Source organism: Oncorhynchus clarkii, chromosome 32, assembly GCF_045791955.1.
Source record: "Oncorhynchus clarkii lewisi isolate Uvic-CL-2024 chromosome 32, UVic_Ocla_1.0, whole genome shotgun sequence".
NCBI lineage: Eukaryota > Metazoa > Chordata > Actinopteri > Salmoniformes > Salmonidae > Oncorhynchus > Oncorhynchus clarkii.
In genome coordinates this window covers 39,889,989-39,910,329 of record NC_092178.1, presented here as the reverse complement: position 1 = coordinate 39,910,329, position 20,341 = coordinate 39,889,989, and the positions used below count along the sequence as shown (strand labels likewise).

The 20,341-nt window shown below is 43.5% G+C and overlaps 1 protein-coding gene across 1 annotated transcript; it reads right to left on the bottom strand.

The window, feature by feature from the left end:
- Positions 1 to 2,789: 2,789 nt before the first annotated feature.
- On the bottom strand, positions 2,790 to 18,895 carry LOC139391802 (lamin-A-like). The gene is made up of 13 exons (XM_071139356.1): positions 18,782 to 18,895; positions 17,738 to 18,102; positions 13,927 to 14,083; positions 13,548 to 13,673; positions 11,361 to 11,531; positions 10,990 to 11,115; positions 5,849 to 6,069; positions 4,377 to 4,626; positions 4,107 to 4,214; positions 3,886 to 4,005; positions 3,678 to 3,734; positions 3,362 to 3,556; positions 2,790 to 3,157 (listed from the first exon to the last, which is right to left on the bottom strand). Exons 2-13 carry the CDS (start codon positions 18,079 to 18,081, stop codon positions 3,122 to 3,124), a joined length of 1,911 nt encoding a protein of 636 aa, XP_070995457.1. The 5' UTR covers positions 18,082 to 18,102; positions 18,782 to 18,895; the 3' UTR covers positions 2,790 to 3,121.
- Positions 18,896 to 20,341: the final 1,446 nt, after the last annotated feature.

The window sequence follows — 20,341 nt, the reverse complement described above, 5'->3', positions numbered from 1 at the left end:
CCGGGTGGGCGTCTGTCCATGGTGCGGGGCGGGACGTGGACCCCACTCAATCAATGTCTTAGTCCCCTCTCCTCGCGTCCTTGGATAGTCCACCCTCGCCGCCGACCATGGCCTAGTAGTCCTCACCCAGAACCCGACTGGACTGAGGAGCCGATCGGGACTGAGGGGCAGCTCGGGACTAAGGGGAAGCTCGGGAGTGAGAGGAAGCTCAGGAGTGAGAGGAAGCTCAGGAGTGAGAGGAAGCTCAGGCAGGTTGATGAATCTACCAGATCCTGGCTGGCTGGTGGTTTCGGCAGATCCTGGCTGACTGGCAGATCCTGGCTGACTGGCAGATCCGGGCCGACTGGCGGATCCTGGCCGACTGGCAGATCCTGGCCGACTGGCAGTTCTGGCAGATCCCAGCTGACTGGCGGATCTGGAAGAGTTTGGTTGACTGGCAGATCTGGAAGAGTCTGGTTGACTGGCAGATCTGGAAGAGTCTGGTTGACTGGCAGATCTGGAAGAGTCTGGCTGACTAGCAGATCTGGAAGAGTCTGGCTGACTGGCAGATCTGGAAGAGTCTGGCTGACTGGCAGATCTGGAAGAGTCTGGCTGACTGGCAGTTCTGGCTGCTCCATGCTGACTGGCTGCTCTGGCTGCTCCATGCTGACTGGCTGCTCCACGCTGACTGGCAGCTCTGGCTGCTCCATGCTGACTGGCTGCTCTGGCTGCTCCATGCTGAATGGCTGCTCCATGCTGACTGGCAGCTCTGGCTGCTCCATGCAGACTGGCTGCTCTGGCTGCTCCATGCTGACTGGCGGCTCTGGCTGCTCCATGCTGACTGGCGGCCCTGGCTGCTCCATGCTGACTGGCGGCTCTGGCTGCTTCATGCTGACTGGCGGCTCTGGCTGCTCCATGCAGACTGGCAGCTCTGGCGGCTCCTTGCAGATTGGCAGCTCTGGCGGCTCCTTGCAGACTGGCAGCTTCTTGCGGACTGGCAGCTCCTTGCGGACCGGCAGCTCTATGCAGACCGGCAGCTCCTTGCAGACTGGCAGCTCCTTGCAGACTGGCAGCTCTATGCAGTCTGGCAGCTCCATGCACACTGGCAGCTCTATGCACACTGGCGGCTCTATGCACACTGGCAGCTCTATGCAGACTGGCAGCTCCTTGCAGACTGGCAGTTCTGAACAGGCGGGAGACTCCGGCAGCGCTGTAGAGGCGGAAAGCTCTGGCAGCGCTAAACAGGCGGGAGACTCCGACAGCGCTGGAGAGGAGGAAGGCTCCGGCAGCGCTGGACAGGCGAGGCGCACTGTAGGCCGAACCGGAGACACCGAACGCAAGGCTCGTGCCATGTAAGCCGGCCCAAGGAGACGCACTGGAGACCAGATGCGTAGAGCCGGCTTCATGGCACTTGGCTCGATGCTCACTCTAGCCCGGCCGATAAGCGGAGCTGGAATGTACCGCCCCGGGCTATGCACCCGCACTGGAGACACCGTGCGCACCACAGCATAACACGGTGCCTGCCCGGTCTCTCTAGCCCCCCGGTAAGCACAGGGAGTCTGCCCAGGTCTCCTACCTGGCGTAGCCATACTCCCTGTTAGCCCCCCCCCCCCAATACATTTTTGGGGCTGACTCCCGGGCTTTTTCTCCTGCTGCACCTTTGGGCGGCTACACTCCCCTGGTTTAGCCCAGGGTCCTCTCCCGTCGAGGATTTCCTCCCATGTCCAGAAATCCTTATTACGCAACTCCTGCTGCTGTTGTTGCCTGTTACCATGCCGCTTGGTCCAGTTGTGGGGGGTGATTCTGTAACGGCTTTCTTCTATCTCCTCCTCTGACGAAGAGGTGGAACAAGGATCGGACCAAAATGCAGCGTGTAGATTGCGATCCATGTTTAATGAACAAACGTAAACATGAATTAATACAAACACTACAAAACAAAAGAACGTAATGAACAAAACGAAAACCAAAACAGCCTATACTTGTGTAAACTAACAAAGACAGGAACAAGGACACTAAGGACAATCACCCACGACAAACTCAAAGAATATGGCTGCCTAAATATGGTTCCCAATCAGAGACAACGATAAACACCTGCCTCTGATTGAGAACCACTTCAGACAGCCATAGACTTAACTAGAACACCCCACTAGCTACAATCCCCATACATACACACCACATACAAAAACCCTGGCCTGACCAAATAAATAAAGATAAACACAAAATACTTCGACCAGGGCGTGACAGTTATTTTTTCCTGTTCTGCACAATGTACTGCGAGAATATGTTACAATCCCTGATGTTTCTCTGGAAGGAGATCCTCGCCCTGAGCTCGTCTGCTTTATTGTCCAGAGACTGAACATTAGCGAGTAATATACTCGGAAGCAGACTAGAAATCCATTCCGAATACCTCTTCTCCGCCGAAAGTGTTTTGGAGCAGCCTCTGGAATAAGTTGAATTGCCCTGGGGGGTATGAACAAAGAATCCAATTCGGGAAAGTCATATTCCTATTCGTAATGCTGGTGAGTTACCGCTGCTCTGATATCCAAATTTATTTTCGGCTGTACGTAATAACACAAATCATTTTCTGGGCTAATAATGTAAGAAATAACACACACAAAAAATAAATACTGCAAAGTTGCTTGGGACTTAGAAGCAGAGCTGCCATATCTGTCAGCGCCATCATATTTGTTCAAACAGCCAATACAATGTGCAGCATTGAATAACAAAACGAGACCACAAGAACAAAGATACACCATTAAAACAACATGAGGCAATTGTATTGATCCATGCATAGTTATTCTATTCTATTATTTTATTAATTGTGACATGAATAGAAGCTATATGTGTTACAAATCAGACTGGAGGCATACTGTAACATGCAGGGATCCATTGGGAAAATATATAGCTGACAGTGGCACTAGTGGTTCAATCAAATTTTCATGCCAACAAATTAATCTAACCTTTATTTGTGCTCTGTCTGGATCTAAACATAAATCAAATACAATACATGTGCATGTCTGAATGTGTTACAATGTATAAAGTTAGAAAAACTTTATTGGATAAAGAGTATAAAAAAAGATATATATATATAAAAATTGAGATGAAATGGAGTCCATGTGCACCAGTTAGAACTCAAAGAACTTCACATGATGGGGCAGTTCTCCATTCTAGATCCACTCTGAAAAATGAGATATATTTTTTAACATACGCTGTTGGTTGTGCAAAATATCTTAATATGTTGAATAGCTCAATGACTACACAACCAGAGTTCTGTGTCATTAAACAGGTTTGTGTGCTTTCCAGCAGATGAAGTGTAGATTTCAAATGGGCCTACTTATAGGGACTAAAAATGTTGTGTGTCTGTGGGACTTATAGGACCTACCCTACGAGACGTGCTGCTGCTCACAACATAGGAGTGTGGGAGGAGACCCTCAGCGATGCCCCCACTTCGGATTGAGCGGGAGGTGGAGGACACAGAGAAGCCGCCGCTGGACTTGCTGTCAGCGGGCAGGCCACAGGAGCCACACCGGCTCCGAAGGTTATACTCACCATCTCCTCCACATGTGCTATGGGCCATCTGCAGGGGGCGTCAGAGATATATCTATTAACCACACATTAATTTTGCTGCATTCCTTATGGACGTGCCAAAGTCCGAAGACACACCCTTTCATACTCAATTGGCATTTGATTGCACTCACCATGTCATCATCATCCTGGTCAAATAGGGTGCGGGTCACCTTCCTCATAGCCATTTCCTGAATAGAGAGAAAGATCCGTTGCAATGTCACAAACTATAATTTGAACATGTTTGTGGGGCAGGCCGTCATTGAAAATAAGAATTTGTTCTTAAACTGACTTGCCTAGTTAAATAAATGTCAAATAAATAAATAAACAGTGAGTGCCCACCTCTCCGTTGGCACTGATCAGAGTGGTCTGGAAGTGGTCTCCACTGCCCCATGAGGTCTGGGTCTTCCACACCAGGTCAGAAGGGGGGTTGTGGCTGCCGCCAGCTGCAGATGCCCAGATCTGATTCCCCAAAAGAACATTCAGAAGTAATTTCATTTTTTTCACAGATAAAATGACCATGTTTAACACAATGATAATTGGAGTTTTTCAGACACACTTACCGTGACCCTCTGTCCAGCCTTCAGGGTGAATTTAGGAGGGAACTTGAAGGTGACGGGGGTGCCGGAGCCCATCTGTCGCTTCAGCTGCCAGTTTCCCAGGTTCTGGTCCTGTGGGAGTGATGTAGTGGATGGATTTACTGTAAATCCCTAATTAAAGTGCTAAAGCAGTGGCAGTAGATTTGTAAATGTCACTCTTCAGCCTCATCCTATCAACCTCATAAGAAAACAAACGGACTTTAATGTGTAAAATGCCAAACAAGCCCCTCTCACCTCATCTGCTTTGTTGCTGAGCAACACATACTTCCCATCCAGGTCCACTTCATCCACAGTGACACGTCCACTGGCAGAAGCCTGCTGGGTGATGCGTGTTCGTGCCACTGTGCCTCCTGTCAGGCCTGAGGCCTCACTGTCGGTGTTGTTGAGACGCCGCTTCTTGGTAGAGGAACTGCAGTGGACGGTATGGGTGCCTGATCCACTTCCTGTCACTCGCGTAGTGGGAGGGCTGGGGGACAGACGCAACCTGGATGGAGTAGAATTGATCCATGGGTTTTAACAACCGAGAAGGGAGAAGAGCAAGAGTAATTTGTGAATGACTGAGTTTGACATGTATTTGTGCTTCTGACCTGTATATACAGTACTTTTTAATACTTTGCCACATGTGACTGTTTGTAGCCGTGTGAGTAAGTACATGTAAAGTATGTGTGTTTTGTCAGTATGTAAAAATGTACAATATGCATTAGTATTGTAGAAAAGGCTTTCAGATGTAGTATTTCTAGTTCGTCCCTTTAGTTAGAATACCCGACAGATCATCAGTCAATCACCACCAAATTTCTATCCAATCAGAGACATTCTCTTTAGCCTGCTTGTTGTAAGTACCGCCTCCAAGTTGTAATTGCTTATGTATCGTTATTGCTAGCAACTAGCTAGTTAGCCAGGCTAACTATTTTCTATGATTCATGCACACAGTGCATTGCAGTTATGTTTATGCTTGAGATTTAAGAATATTTATGTCCTTTTATTATCGTGGTCAGAGTTTGTTTACATTGTACAGCCTGCTGGTTACTGCGGCAGCTTATTAGAGATAGCAGGTTTAAGTTGTGTTAGTGAGCGCTCTCGCTCTGTCCACCATTTTCATGGTCAGTACACAGTTATTGCACCTTGTAGTGGTCACGTGTCCTTGCGGGCCACTTTATAGCTTACCGTCTATGTTAGCATACTAGAACTGTATTGTGTAGCAGTGTATAGACTGCAGATGTATTCTGCTATTGTGATTCATGTTCTCCTATACTGCATTATATTTTAGATGTAATGGAAGCCTATTAAATACACCATATCATTTTAAGTCCGTATTGTATTCACATCTGTGTGAAGCCTTTTTTCATTACATTTACATAGCAAATTGTAGTAAGCTTATCTGGTTAAACCTTTATATACTGTATGCATCTTATAGTAATAATCACATTATTGTGTCCTTTAATATGTTTGTTTTTCTATTCCTTGTAAAACCACATCCTACAGTTGTTCATTAAAGAACCCTAAAAAGTACCAGTGTGTAGTTCATGGTGGTGAGGTGACTAGCCAATTAAGACGGCATCCATACTGCTCTAGCCGGCAGCCCTTGTAGTGATTCAATATTGAAACCAGCAAGCTAACTTAGCTATCAGAACAGGTTTAACCCTGCCCTATTTTACAAGTATTGTATGTGTGACTATAAAATGCATATTTCTATGTCTTCAGTATACCTCTGCTCCTCTCCCTCCAGTAGCTTTCTGTAGGCACAGATCTCCATGTCCAGGGCCAGTTTGACATCCAGCAGCTCCTGATACTCATCCAGCTGCTGCTGCATCCTCTGTCTCATCTCAGCCATCTCTCTCTCCTTATCCCCCAGCAGACGGCGCGTGGTGTCCCTCTCACGAGACAACGCCTCCTCCAGGTCCCTCACCTTCGCCTCACGGGCTGCCAACTGGAATGGGTGTAAAGGTTCTTATGAAATGGGTAAAACTTACTTATTGACAGGGTATACATATTTTTAACAGCTAAGCTAGCTAGCTAACTCAGTCTAGTTGTTTTCTCAAGGTCAGGTTCGGATGTTCCTTGCAACTGGGAACTAATCTATTTTTCAAAATTAAATTTGATAAGATTTCCCAAAGAAGCAATTCAGTGAATAGCCTAAATTGGAAAGGTTTCCTCTACCGACCTTGAATAAAATCACATTTTAACTTACTTTAATGGTTGTCTGTGTGGTTGGCCCTTTTCCAGGTAGGAATGTGAGAAAATATATCTACAGGAAAGTACGTAAACTTTTCAAAGCGATGAAAGAGGGTTCAGATTTCTATCACCTGAAACGCACAGAAACATGTAAACACGTTGCACGAGCTCTAGAAGTAGGCATGCGTCTCATGCATGTATTTTCATCTTGTATGAATGCATCAGGTGATAGAAATCATCTGAAAGCACTACCAGTACTTTGAAAAGTTTATGCAATTATCTAAAGGACCAACCGCACAGACAACTGGTAAAGTATGTTTAAATATAATTTTGTTTAACATTCTTGCTTGTAGAGCTTGTGAGAATAAATTTTCCAAATAAATGTAAGGCAGCCCAGCCCTAACACCTGACATTCTGCTAATTATTTGTATTAGACACTATTCATTTAAATTCAATTCTCTCTTGTTTTGGAGTAAGATGGATGTCTAAACCCACTAACTATTTACATAGGCGTTCTTTGTATGATATGAAATAAAGTGTTGATTCTTTGAATTAAGTATAGTGTATTTTATGGTGATTTAATATTCCCCGTTTGTCTGTTTCATTTGATTGTCACTCACTCTCAATTTGTCTGATATTGCATAGATTTGCAGCTGATGTCCTTGATCATCGGTGTAACAATCCCTGTATGGCTGACATGGGATGCAACCCCTGTCTACAACAGCACTTCATACCCACAAACCAGCATCCATTATCCTAGTTGGGCTAGGATAACAGTACTTTAGGTCTAAGGGTGGGTGACATCACCACACAATGGTTACTAGGATTTTGTCTCACTTTGTCTTTCCTTGATTCCTCACATCCCATTTCCTCATCTGTATTGTATTGCAACTGTATTGGATGAGAAGCTACAAGGTCCCTACCCTTCTGACCTTCTCCAATGGGTTTTGAGAAGGAGGAGAGGAATCGAGGAAGGATGAATTGAGAAGTAGCTTAGCACCTGTCAACTAGCTAATGTGCGACACACTTACACATCCTTCTCCGCATCAACCTCAGCAGTCAGCAGAGCAGAATGTGTGAACTGAATCAATCTAGCACCCCCATTGGAATGTGACACAAAAAAAGGGACAGTGTGCTTTAGGACCATGTGGACACCTCCGAGCGGTCGGGTAGGCTGTTTGGAGAGTTTATCCAACTGGATTAAAAATAAATAATAATGTCCCCCCCACTTCCGAAGTTGCACCCCGGTTTAATTCTGCTACATTGACTCAGATCACACAGTCGGTGGCTGAGTTATACTGTCAGCGGAGTAGGAGGATGTGAAAGGGGTGTGACTGGAGCAGAGGTGAGTTCTAGTAGCCAATGTAATGTGAGGTCTTCCCCCCTGAGACTTAAAGTAGTGTCTCCTGTCCATCATGAATTTATCTATATCTTAATACAATAAGCATATCAGCTGCGGGAGGATTTTGCGTCAATTTGCTTCATTCTGCTACACTCACTGTCCTCCAGCAAGCTAACTTCAAGTGTCATTTGATTATGTTCGTACTATGTTCGTTCTCAATTCGTGGAAACATGAGTCTCATAAAATGTCTGTGTCCAGTTGCAGCGGGGTCGTTTGAATTTAGAAAATGCTCTGTTATTAAAATAAATACATTTTATTCTCCATGAAGTAGTCCACCAATGTGTATGCCGCCATATTGTCTATTTCAAATATGTTTTCATTGATTGAGACAGGTGAGTGTCATCATGACATCTGGCACTTTGGGGTGGTTCCACCTGTCTTGATCAATGAGAGAACATTTGAAATAGACGAGATGGCAGCTTACACATTGTTGGATTATTTCATGGCTCAAAACATGTATTTATTTTAATAATTCAAACGGACCCCCTGGAACTGGACATTTTATGAGACTCCTGTTTCCACAAATCGAGAACAAGACAGTATCACAAATACCAGGTTAGTTGAAAAACCTTTGGCAACGTTTTATATTGGCAAACCTGTAACTCCCAGTATAATGGGTAAACATCTTTTGGGGTTAAATCACATTATCTGGTGTTAAAATCTGTAGCTAAACCTACCCTTGTAATGAAGGTAGAACTTAGGGATTTTTTACATTTTTTAAAATGTATTTAAACTTTATTTAACCAGGAAGGCCAGTTGAGGAACAAGTTCTCATTTACAACTGCGACCTGGTCAAGATAAAGCAAAGCAGTGCGACAAAAACAACACAGAGTTACACATGGGGTTAACAAATGTACAGTCAATAACACAATAGAAAAATCTGTATACAGTGTGTGCAAATGAAGTAAGGAGGTAAGGTAATAAATAGGCCATAGTGGTGAAGTAATTACAATTTAGCATTTAACACTGGAGTGATAGATGTGCAGATGAGGCTGTGCAAGAAGAAATACTGGTGTGCAAAAGAGCAGAAACAAAAACAAATACGGGATGAGGTAGGTAGTTGGTTGGGTGGGCTATTTACAGATGGGCTGTGTACAGCTGCAGCGATCGGTAAGCTGCTCTGACAGCTGATGCTTAAAGTTAGTGAGGGAGATATAAATCTCCAACTTCAGTGATTTTTGCAATACGTTCAAGTCATTGGCAGCAGAGAACTGGAAGAAAAGGATGCCGAAGTAGGTGTTGGCTTTGGGGATGACCAGTGAAATATACCTGCTGGAGTGTGTGCTATGGGTGGGTGTTGCTATGGTGACCAGTCAGCTGAGCTTTGCCTAGCAAAGACTTATAGATGACCTGGAGCCTGTGGGTTTGGCGACAGATATGTAGTGATTACCAGCCAACGAGAGCATTCAAGTGGCAGTGGTGGGTAGTATATGGGGCTTTGGTGACAAAACGGATGGCACTGTGATAGACTGCATTCAATTTGCTGAGTAGTGTTGGAGGCTATTTAGTAAATGACATCGCCAAAGTCAAGGATCGGTAGGGTGAAGAGTGGAGGCTTTGTTGTGAAAAAGGAAGCCGATTCTAGATTTAATATGAGTCTGGAAGGAGAGTTTACAGTCTAGCCAGACACCTAGGTATTTATAGTTGTCCACATATTCTAAGTCAGAACCGTCCAGAGTAGTGATGCTAGTCGGGCGGGCGGGCTGGTGCGGGCAGAGATCAATTGAAGAGCATGCATTTTGTTTTGCTAGCATTTAAGAGCAGTTGGAGACCACGGAAGGAGTGTTGTATGCCATTGAAGCTCATTTGGAGGTTTGTTAACACAGTGTCCAAAGAAGGGCCAGATGTATACAGAATGGTGTCTTCTGCGTAGAGGTGGATCAGAGAATCACCAGCAGCAAGAACGACATCATTGATATACACAGAGAAAAGAGTCGGCCCGAGAATTGAACATGCATGCATGAATTTAACATGCATGAGCCCAAGGCTTTTACGGTTACAGAAGTCAACAAACGAGAGCGCCTGGGGACAAACAGGGCCTGGGTTAACCTGACACGCACAGGAGAGAACCATTATTATCAAATATTATTGTCATGATGGTATGCAGAAAATAACATTTTAAGGTTCATTTAACTTCAAAATACATCACCAAATATGTTGCTTGAAATAAAACTAATGTTATGTACCATCCTGGTGTGATGATATGCAGTTCAACATTATCCCCACAAGGTGTCAGTGCTAGCATCTGTAAAGTTCAGCTTTACTGTAAACACACCACTAACTAAGTCTTGGAAAGTGAGGCTGATAATACATGATTGGCACAAGCTAGCGGTTCATTAAAACTAGTTTGTTTATTTTAAAAAGTCAGTGGGCTTGGGTAAAATATAGTTGTGTTTTGGAGGATGCAGACGAAGAACTGAGTGACATTGGTTAGGGGGAGAGGGGTTGATAGTTGGGTAATTACTGCTGCTAGCTAACTTATGAGGTAAACAATGTGGCAGTCAAACATTGAATTTATATGCTAGCTACATAGTTACTTTGTTGGCTGTCGTGAGAGATATTCATTTATCTAGCTAGCTGGCTAACAATGTAAACTGATATTTTTCTACCTTCACATCACGCTAGCTCCAGTGATATTATTTGCTGTGCTAGCCAAATGAAACACCAGAGCAAACAGAAAATATACAGGAAATAAATGTTGTCTGATGATTTTGTTTAGTGGATCTGGTACTAACAAGTCAATGTGTGTATATTAGTCATTTGTTCCGTTTTCTGGTTGGATCTAGCTAGCAATTATGGCACGCTGCAGCACCGGATGTGAACTGGGGAATAATCTCTTGTGGAGCGATGAACCGGTGAGAATCTGTCAAGCCTCACATACAATTATGTGATTACGAGCAGCAGTAGTTCCTGGTTTGGGTTTTTCTGACAAATCAGGATTGTGCGAAGGCGGCGTTTAACTAGTGCAGTGATTTTTAAGTCTGTGTGTGGATGATAAACGGTTTCCACTAACAAAAATGTGCTTTTTGGCCATGATAAACACAGGTGAAATTAGCAAAAAAGAGGGGTTTGGCAGAGAGTTTCCATTTGCGATGGAGGAGACTTAGCTTCCTTCCTTTCCACAAAGGTAATCGCAATTGTTAATGGCATGAAATGACAAACTTTCGCAAGATAATTTTACTTCTGGGTAACCGAGATTAACTGTGGAATCTTTTGGTTGCGCATGTGTATATAACGTGTTATTATTTTGACAAACCTGCACAAATACTATACCTGTTTTTGCAGCTGGCTGAGTTGGGAGGACATAGACTCGATGCGTACTCTGGTCTGCTGCAGCTCCTCATGGGCTGCCCCCACCAGGTGACTGCTCCTGTCAGCAGACTGACGGGCATTCTCCAACTGGCAGAGAACAACAAAAGGGCATCAGTCCTTGGGAGCATGGGGACCAGAATCAGTGGTCGTCTAAACTGATGCTATTCATCCCTTAGCTATGCTGATGAAATGTACTTCAATCAAACTTGTGCTCAAATCTCTCAAATGGTAGCATGCATGTTGGCCTGCAGCTTTCTGAATATACTACTAGCAGGCACATTGCACATCATGAAGCTCTCTTTCTCAACCTCAAAATCTGATGGATGGGCTACCTTAGATGTATAGGTTTTCTCTATGTCATCCTTGTACATCTTGATCTGTAGCTCGTGCTGGGAGCGCATCTCTATCAGGGCCTCGGCCAGCCTGCTCTCAAAGTCCTCCTGTTTTCCGTTACCCAGCTCCACCATGCAAGACTCGTGGCGTCTCTTCGTTTCTCTCAGCTCCTGTAAGAGATTTATCAACAAAACTAAATCTTAAGGACCGGTTTCCCCGACTCAGATTAAGCCTGTTCCTGGATTCAAAATAATCCTCAATGGCAAGTGTTTGTACATTCACTCTGCCAAAAAAGTACACAGTAAAGGCGTCCGCATACATAGGTTTGGTTTGCTTCGAGTAGAACTCGGCTAGGCGAAACGAACACCTGTGCTCCCACATTCCCTCAAGGTCCTTCTCTTGAATAACGAGGAAAAAACGACAATATTACTGTTCTTTGTCCCTCTTGAGCCACTGTAGCAACAACATAGCCAGAAACACTTCCACAAAATATTCAGGAAATAAATACAATTATTTTCAGGGCTAACATTCTGACCACACAGCCAGTGTTGCATTTCAGGTTAAATAATAACCCAATGTTTATATCCCAGGACAAATTAGCTAGCAACAGCAAGCTAGCTAGCTAAATGTCAATGAATATTTCATTTGTTTCAACCTGTCCCCAAACTAATATAGTTGGTTCAGAGTTTGTTTTGATATTTCAACCTACGTGTCCTGATCATGTCCGGTGTGGATGGACCAAATCAACATGCGTGCGATGGCACATGAGGACGCACGCATCTAGTCTAGTCTATTTATTTATTTTATTTTACCTTTATTTAGCTAGGCAAGTCAGTTAAGAACATATTCTTATTTACAATGATGGACTGGCAAAAGGCCTCCTGCGGTGACAGGGGCTGGGATTAAAAATGTAAATATATGACAAAACACACGACACAACAAGAGAGACACCACAACACTACATTGAGAGAGACCTATAAGACAACAACACAGCATGGCAGCAACACATGACAAAAACACGGTAGCAACACAACATGGCAGCAGCACAAAACATGGTACAAACATTATTGGGCACAGACAACAGCACAAAGGGCAAGAAGGTAGAGACAACAATACATCACACGAACAGCCACAAGTGTCAGTAAGAGTGTCCATGATTGAGTCTTTGAATGAAGAGATGGAGATAAGACTGTCAAGTTTGAGTGGTTTTTGCAGCTCGTTCCAGTCGCTAGCTGCAGCAAACTGATAAGAGGAGCGACCCAGGGATGTGTGCGCTTTGGGGACCTTTAACAGAACGTGACTGCCAGAATGGGTGTTGTATTTGGAGAATGAGGGCTGCAGTAGGTATCTCAGATAGGGGGAGTGAGGCCTAAGAGGGCTTTGTACATTAGCATCAACCAGTGGTTCTTGCGCCGGCTATACGGAGATGACTAGTTTACAGAGGAGTATAGAGTGCAGTGATGTGTCCTATAAGGAGCATTGATGAAAAATCTGATGACAGAATAGTAAAGAACATATAGCTAAGGTATTTGGTAAACTATTTCTCAAGTGAAAAATGTGCACGAAAACTACAAATTTCTACAAATTATAGTTGGTTTGAAGTTAAGACATTGAAATTTGGAGCTATTAACCTTTTCAAATATTATTCCATGTACATTTTGTAATTTATTGATGGTCCTTAAATAGCCCCATACGGATATTGAATGTCAAACCAAATTGACCATGGGCATTATGATGGGGTCATGTGCAGCTGCGCTCCTAATTGATGATTACTTTGCTGCTGCCAGCTGTGGGCATGAGGGCAGGATTGACATAAACCCAACCCAAGGAAAACTGTTATGGAACCCTTCATTACGTGACATACCATTTATTCCTATTGTCTCGCAAATCTGAGTTTTGTACGAGACTGACTTTATGACAAAAATTATTCTATTTACACTTTGTAATCAATTTTAACACTATAACAAATGTTTCTGTCTCATATCGATGCAACATAGGCTGTTTTCAAAACAAGAAGTAGCTTTTTAGGGGCAGTTGCTGTTTAATCTTAATTGAGAAACATTACTGACCCATAATGATTACTACTAGTTTTACTGCAAACTAGTCATGGAGGTCTAGTTAAAATGTCTTAAAATTATGATTATCATCATCATGGTAACAGTAGTGACAATGTCCGACAGTCTGACCTCAGTGTAGAGGTTCTTCTGGAACTCCAGCTCTTCTTTTACTGTCTGGATGCGGTTCTCTCCATCCACTCTCCTCAGCATCTCATCCTGCAGCTGCTTCTTAGCATCGCTCAGACTGGTCTCCAGCTGATCGAGTCAGAAAGAGAAATAAGATGTTAGGGTATGGCATTCACACACATGTAGGCAAGCGCACACAAGCATGCACACAATAAGAAGAGATGACAGTGTCAACTAGATGAAGAGATTGAATCAGAATGAACTGGAGTGAAAAAAGTCAGTGACTCACAAAAGCAATAGTGGAACAATAGTGTTGGACAATAGCTGTGTGAATGGGATTGATAGTGTCATGGAGAACCAGACAAATTGTGAGTGCGTTCACCTTGGCTAGCTGGGCCTTTAGGTTTCTGACCTCTGCCTCAAGGTTGCGTTTCTCTCCCAGGGCAGTGGTCAGGGATGCATCCTTAGAGTTCAACAAAGCCTCCAGGTCCTTCAGCCGGAGTAGCGCCCCTGCCAGGTCGGACTCCTTCTTTGTGTTCCTGAGGAGACATGCATTCACTGGAATCACTGGTTTGTATGAACATAATTATGATGAACAGTCTCTTGGAGTGTTGAGTAGATTTTATATTAATATAATAAATGTAATTTTATCTGTCTCCAATCTCAATTGCTACAGAAAGAAAGAATGTCAGTGACAAGAGTCTATCTACACTGACTTGATTACCTACACTGATTATCCCTTCAACAAATACATCATGTAGATGTAGAACTGTTTTTCCAACATTTCCTTTTTTTCATTCATACAGCTGTATCCTGTGGCTATTTTAGGGAGATGAAAGCCTGGAGGAGAAAGGTGGGAAAGCCTGGGAATGGGTGGGGGTGTTTCCAGCCCTGTGCTATGAGTCATAGTTATATCTATATCCATCCACTGTGACGCATATGGTAGCCACAAGCCACGACCGTCTTTGTTTGGTTGAGAGACTGCCATGGCAACCCGGCCTGCCTTTGCCAAACACAAGGCTGTCACCATCTCAATATTTATGAAAAAATAATGGAAGCGGGGAGTGGAACACTCCAAACACTGCCACGTATTGTACATTTAAGTTGTGTCCCAAATGGTACTCTATTCCCTTCACAATGCACTACTGTTGACCAGAGCCCTATGGGCCATGGTCAACAGTTGTGTACTTTGTAAGAAATAGGGTGCCATTTGGGACACAGAATGATGACTGGAAAGCACAAAAGGGAAAGTGATAGTCACTGGGCTTGGATTCTGTATAGTAGGATGGGGTGGGAGCTGTTTGGCTGGATGATGGTTGCAGTCAAACTGCATTGAGCAATGAGTAAAATGAAGGAATATGCTAAATAAAACCGGAATCATTTGACACATGCAGAAGGCGTAGGAAGTGGGTGTGTGTAGGCAAACTACAGTCACCGGACAGTTTCATTTGGTGCACCACCCTGTTCACGAAAATGGATCTTTGGATTTTTTCTGCCTTATGCACAAATTAATGTTGTTACTCCTATGACCAGAGAAAGTGAAATATTCCTTGGTATTAAAAATTATTAAGTAGGGAGAACGCACATTTTATGACTTATAAAAGTGTTAAATAGAAAGTGTTGACAGTGCTGAGTAAAAACTTTGACATGAACTCACTCATAAAAATAGCAGCTCTTTGCTGTATTCAATGACAGTCTGTCTCTAGTCATGGTTTTAAAAGTGTAGAAATCTCACAGTATCAACACCTGCTATATTACTGCAGACACGATAATCTGAGCCATCTGATTGGCCATTGGTAGGCCAATGCACTTGATTTGCTCCTCCTAGGCCTGTTCTGGAGGCAAAGGGGGCACCGACCCAGTACTAGGGATTGCAGTTCGTACCTTCAGATATATGAAATGGTTCAAAATGGGAACACGTCGCCTACCTGGCGTGTAGGGAAGCTGAATTGAGTGCAGCTACCGCCAACAGCGTGAGACTAATAAAAAAAATTAGGATCGCAAGGCTTATCGTTGGGTTTTTTACAGAAATGTTTGGCGATTGACTAGGAATGCCGGTTGATGAGCACTGCAATAGAGCATCTTTGGGATGGGATGGAACGGGCTGTTCGCAGCATGAATGTACCGCCTTCCAATCTGAAGCAACTGCGTGATGTCATCGCATCAGCATTGACCAACATCCCTGTGGAATGTTTCCGACGCCTTGTAGAATGCCCTGAAGAAATCAGTCTGTTCTGGAGGCAAAGGGGGCTCTGACCTGGTACTAGATTAGTACCTAATAAACTGCCCGGTGAGTGTATATGTCACCAAAAGCACTCACAAACTTCTACAGATGCACAATCGAGAGCATCCTGGCGGGCTGTATCACCGCCTGGTATGGCAACTGCACCGCCCTCAACCGTAAGGCTCTCCAGAGGGTAGTGAGGTCTGCACAACGCATCACCGGGGGCAAACTACCTGCCCTCCAGGACACCTACACCACCCGATGTCACAGGAAGGCCATAAAGATCATCAAGGACATCAACCACCCGAGCCACTGCCTGTTCACCCCGCTATCATCCAGAAGGCGAGGTCAGTACAGGTGCATCAAAGCTGGGACCGAGAGACTGAAAAACAGCTTCTATCTCAAGGCCATCAGACTGTTAAACAGCCACCACTAACACTGAGTGGCTGCTGCCAACACACTGACACTGACTCAACTCCAGCCACTTTAATAATGGGAATTGATGGGAAATGATGTAAATATATCACTAGCCACTTTAAACAATGCTACCTTATATAATGTTACTTACCCTACATTATTCATCTCATATGCATACGTATATACCGTACTCTATATCATCGACGGTATCCTTATGTAATACATGTATCACTAGCCACTTTATACTATACTATGCCACTTTGTTTACATACTCATCTCATTTGTACATACTGTACCCGATACCATCTACTGTATCTTGCCTATGCTGCTCTGTACCATCACTCATTCATATATCCTTATGTACATATTCTTTATCCCCTTACACTGTGTACAAGACAGTAGTTTTGGAATTGTTAGTTAGATTACTTGTTATTACTGCATTGTCGGAACTAGAAGCACAAGCATTTCGCTACACTCGCATTAACATCTGCTAACCATGTGTATGTGACAAATAAAATTTGATTTGATTTGATTTATATGCTACTGATAAGCACAGAAACAGCGTACTTCATTTCAAATCCTTTCATGCATGGTAAGTGATACATTTTAGGCTAATCCAAATTACCTTAAATTGTATTTGAGGTCAAAGGCAAACAAGCTTTTGATCAGAATCAGAACGTCTTCAAAAGGCATTCAAGCATCCAAGTGCCCACAAGAATGGAGATGCAATACAAAACATCTGGATCTGTTCAGATCATAGGAAACTGTATATTTGCATACATTTTTAATCAGAGAGACAAAATTTCCGTTGAAACCTCAGACTTAGTCGTTCACATGGTCAATGCATGCTCTTGAGTTGGTTCCCCAGTGGTTGTTATATAACCACTGGAGACATTGTGGCAGTATAACTTTTACATCTTAAACCTATTTGGGTGAGTCAGAGAACCCAAACTACTCCAGAATGGAAACAGTAGGCATGGAAAGTTTGAATCCAACGCTTAACCATCACACACACTTTCATAAGTTCAACTGACTATGTAAACCTGTGCAAAATGTGCCTAGCTTTTCTGGCTGTCACAGAATGATGTAATCAGACATTCTTACTCTAATTAATATTAATAGTCTAATAATACTAAACTCAGTTCAACTGAATGGCACATCAACGCTCCACCGCTCTCCCTGCACTCTAATGACACACAGACACACAGACACACAAACACACACACACCAGGACATTACAGTATGAATGTGTTGCGACGGCAGGGTAGCCTAGTGGACTAGTAACCGAAAGGTTGCAAGTTCAATTCCCCGAGCTGACAAGGTACAAATCTGTCGTTCTGCCCCTGAACAGGCAGTTAACCCACTGTTCCTAGGCCGTCATTGAAAATAAGAATTTGTTCTTCACTGACTTGCCTAGTAAAATAAAGGTAAAATATATATATTTTTTAAAAAGATTATCTTTCTTAATTGAGGGCTTTATCAATTGCATGGTGGGGCTTATAGGATAAAAACATGGTTTTTATATTGGAATATACACCGATGCTGTAGGTACCTGGCCTTGAGCTCCTTGTAGTCCTCCCGCACCTTGCCTAGTTCCAGCTGCAGGCGTGCACGCTCTTTGGCCACCGAGTCAAGAGTCTGCCTGGCGTCAGCAAGCTCGGCCTCATAAGCAGCCTTCATGCCCTTCATCTCCCGGCTAATCTCGGTCTCCGATTCAGTAATGCGCAGCCGCAGCCCCGCATTCTCAGATTCCAGCGAGCGCACCTTGTCGATGTAGACGGCCAGGCGGTCATTGAGGTTGCACAGGTCATCCTTCTCCTGCAGCCGTGTGATGCGGTTGGGGGAGAGCGGGGTGCCCACGCCGCGGGGGGTTCGATTCTGGTTAGGTGTCGTCATGATAGGTGAAGGTAGCCTAGTCTGTACAGGGAGATAAAGATCTTTGTCAGAATTTCAGAACAAGGCCTATATCAAAGTCAATTAACTTGTCATTTGCATATGAATACCACAAACACTCAAATAATCATGAACTTCATATAATCATAAATCTCAGCACTGTTGCCATAGGCCTTTCTAGACAGTAGATTCCAACCCTACCGTTACTCTTCTTTACAATGAGCTGCGGTTGTGGCAACTGCTAGCTAGTGTGTGGACAAAAATTGCAGTTTTCGATGTATCAGTTTGGATATAGGTAAAAGTTGGAGTACAGTGGAACATCCCATCCCTGCATTGTCACTTTTTCCGACCCACATCTCGTGCCGGCTCTGCAGTCTCTTAATCTAACCATGATTGTTCCGACCTCAGTGCAGCTCAGTGTTAACAAGCATAACGGTAAGGTCGGAATCTGCTGGCTAGACATTAACATGCAAAAATTGAAAAATGTTATCTAACATTCCTAAAGAAAGTCCTGCTGCTGGAATTTGAAAACAACTGAGTCTAGTCATTCAAAACTTTGGCCATAGAAAGGCTGATCATAATTGAATTTGTATTTTTTTAAATATATTATCTGTTGGCTAGTCTTTATATAATTGGATGATCAACTCAAACAAAAACATAAGTTTTGTCTCTATTTCATAGGACAATCTTCCATGAGTCTTACCTTGAAAGGTGTTGTAGGAAGGGGGAAAATGTAAATCAGCGTTTGTCTGATGGTCAACTTGTCTTTCTGACTGTGAAATAGCTCCAGTTGTCAGTGTATGTTCTGTAAATGAATTACCAGCCTAGGAACACTGTCTGAGAATCAGTCTGTTAGTGCCCATATAGTTGACCACAGAGAGAGAGAGAGAGAGAGAGAGAGAGATTTCCTCAATGCTCCGCCTATCTTCCCCTCTCTTCATTCACTGGGTGTGTGTGAACTTTAGGGATGAATGTTGAATTGCCCAAGTAAATTCATGATGCTACATTTAAATTGCAAAACAATTGCTCAACACTAAAAGGGCTAATGTAAACATGGTTTGTCAGCATTACATTCCATGCTTCTTTTATTTCATTTGTGTACAGCTTTTGCCTCTACATGAGTATATCAACTATGAGGTTATAGAAAACATTTAATATTTGATGGTAGGCTATGCAGTCAGAAGTCATCCCTATTCGTGGCAGCTGAACACTTCAATATAAACCCAAAATAATCCCTCACAAACAATGTGATTAAAAACAGAAATGGGTATTTACATTGATGATTATTTCAAGACAATATTTAGTTCCAGTAAAGCCATAATAACTAGGCAATGGAATTCTGCAGACTGTGGTGGGGAGCAACTGTAGCTATGACTCATAGACAAGAGGAAAGAAGTAGCCTAGTCCTCCCTAGTGCTACAAGCAAGGGAAGCAAAGCAATCACTTGAAAACCAATAAAGATATGTGTTTTAATAAACTAGTGTATGTAATCAAATCGTGAGAAAGATTGCACACTGAATGTTTCTTTTATTTCACCTTCATTTAACCAGGTAGGGCAGTTGAGAGCAAGTTCTCATTTACAACTGCGACCTGGCCGAGATAAAGCAAGGCAGTGTGACAAAAACAACACAGAGTTACACATAAACAAATGTACAGTCAATAACACAATAGAAACATTTATGTACATTGTGTGCAAATGTAGAAGAGTAGGAAGGTAAGGTAATAAATAGGCCATATAGGCGAAATAATTACAATTTAGCAATAACACTGGGTGATAGATGTGCAGATTATAATGCAAGTAGAGATACTGGGGTGCAAAATAGCAAGAATATAAATAACAATATGGGGATGAGGTAGTTGGGTGTGCTATTTACAGATTGGCTGTGTACAGGTACAGTGATCGGTAAGCTGCTCTGACAGCTGATGCTTAAAGTTAGTGAGGGAGATATAAGTCTCCAGCTTCAGTGATTTTTGCAATTCGTTCCAGTCATTGGCAGGAGAGAACTGGAAGGAAAGGCAGCCAAAGGAAGTGTTGGCTTTGGGGATGACCAGTGAAATATTCCTGCTGGAGTGCTACTGGTGGGTGTTGCTATGGTGTCCAGTGAGCTGAGATAAGGCGGGGCTTTACCTAGCATAGACTTATAGGTTACCTGGAGCCTGTGGGTTTGGCGACGAATATGTAGCGAGGGCCAGCCAACGAGAGCATACAGGTCGCAGTGGTGGGTAGTACAGTGCCTTGCGAAAGTATTCGGCCCCCTTGAAC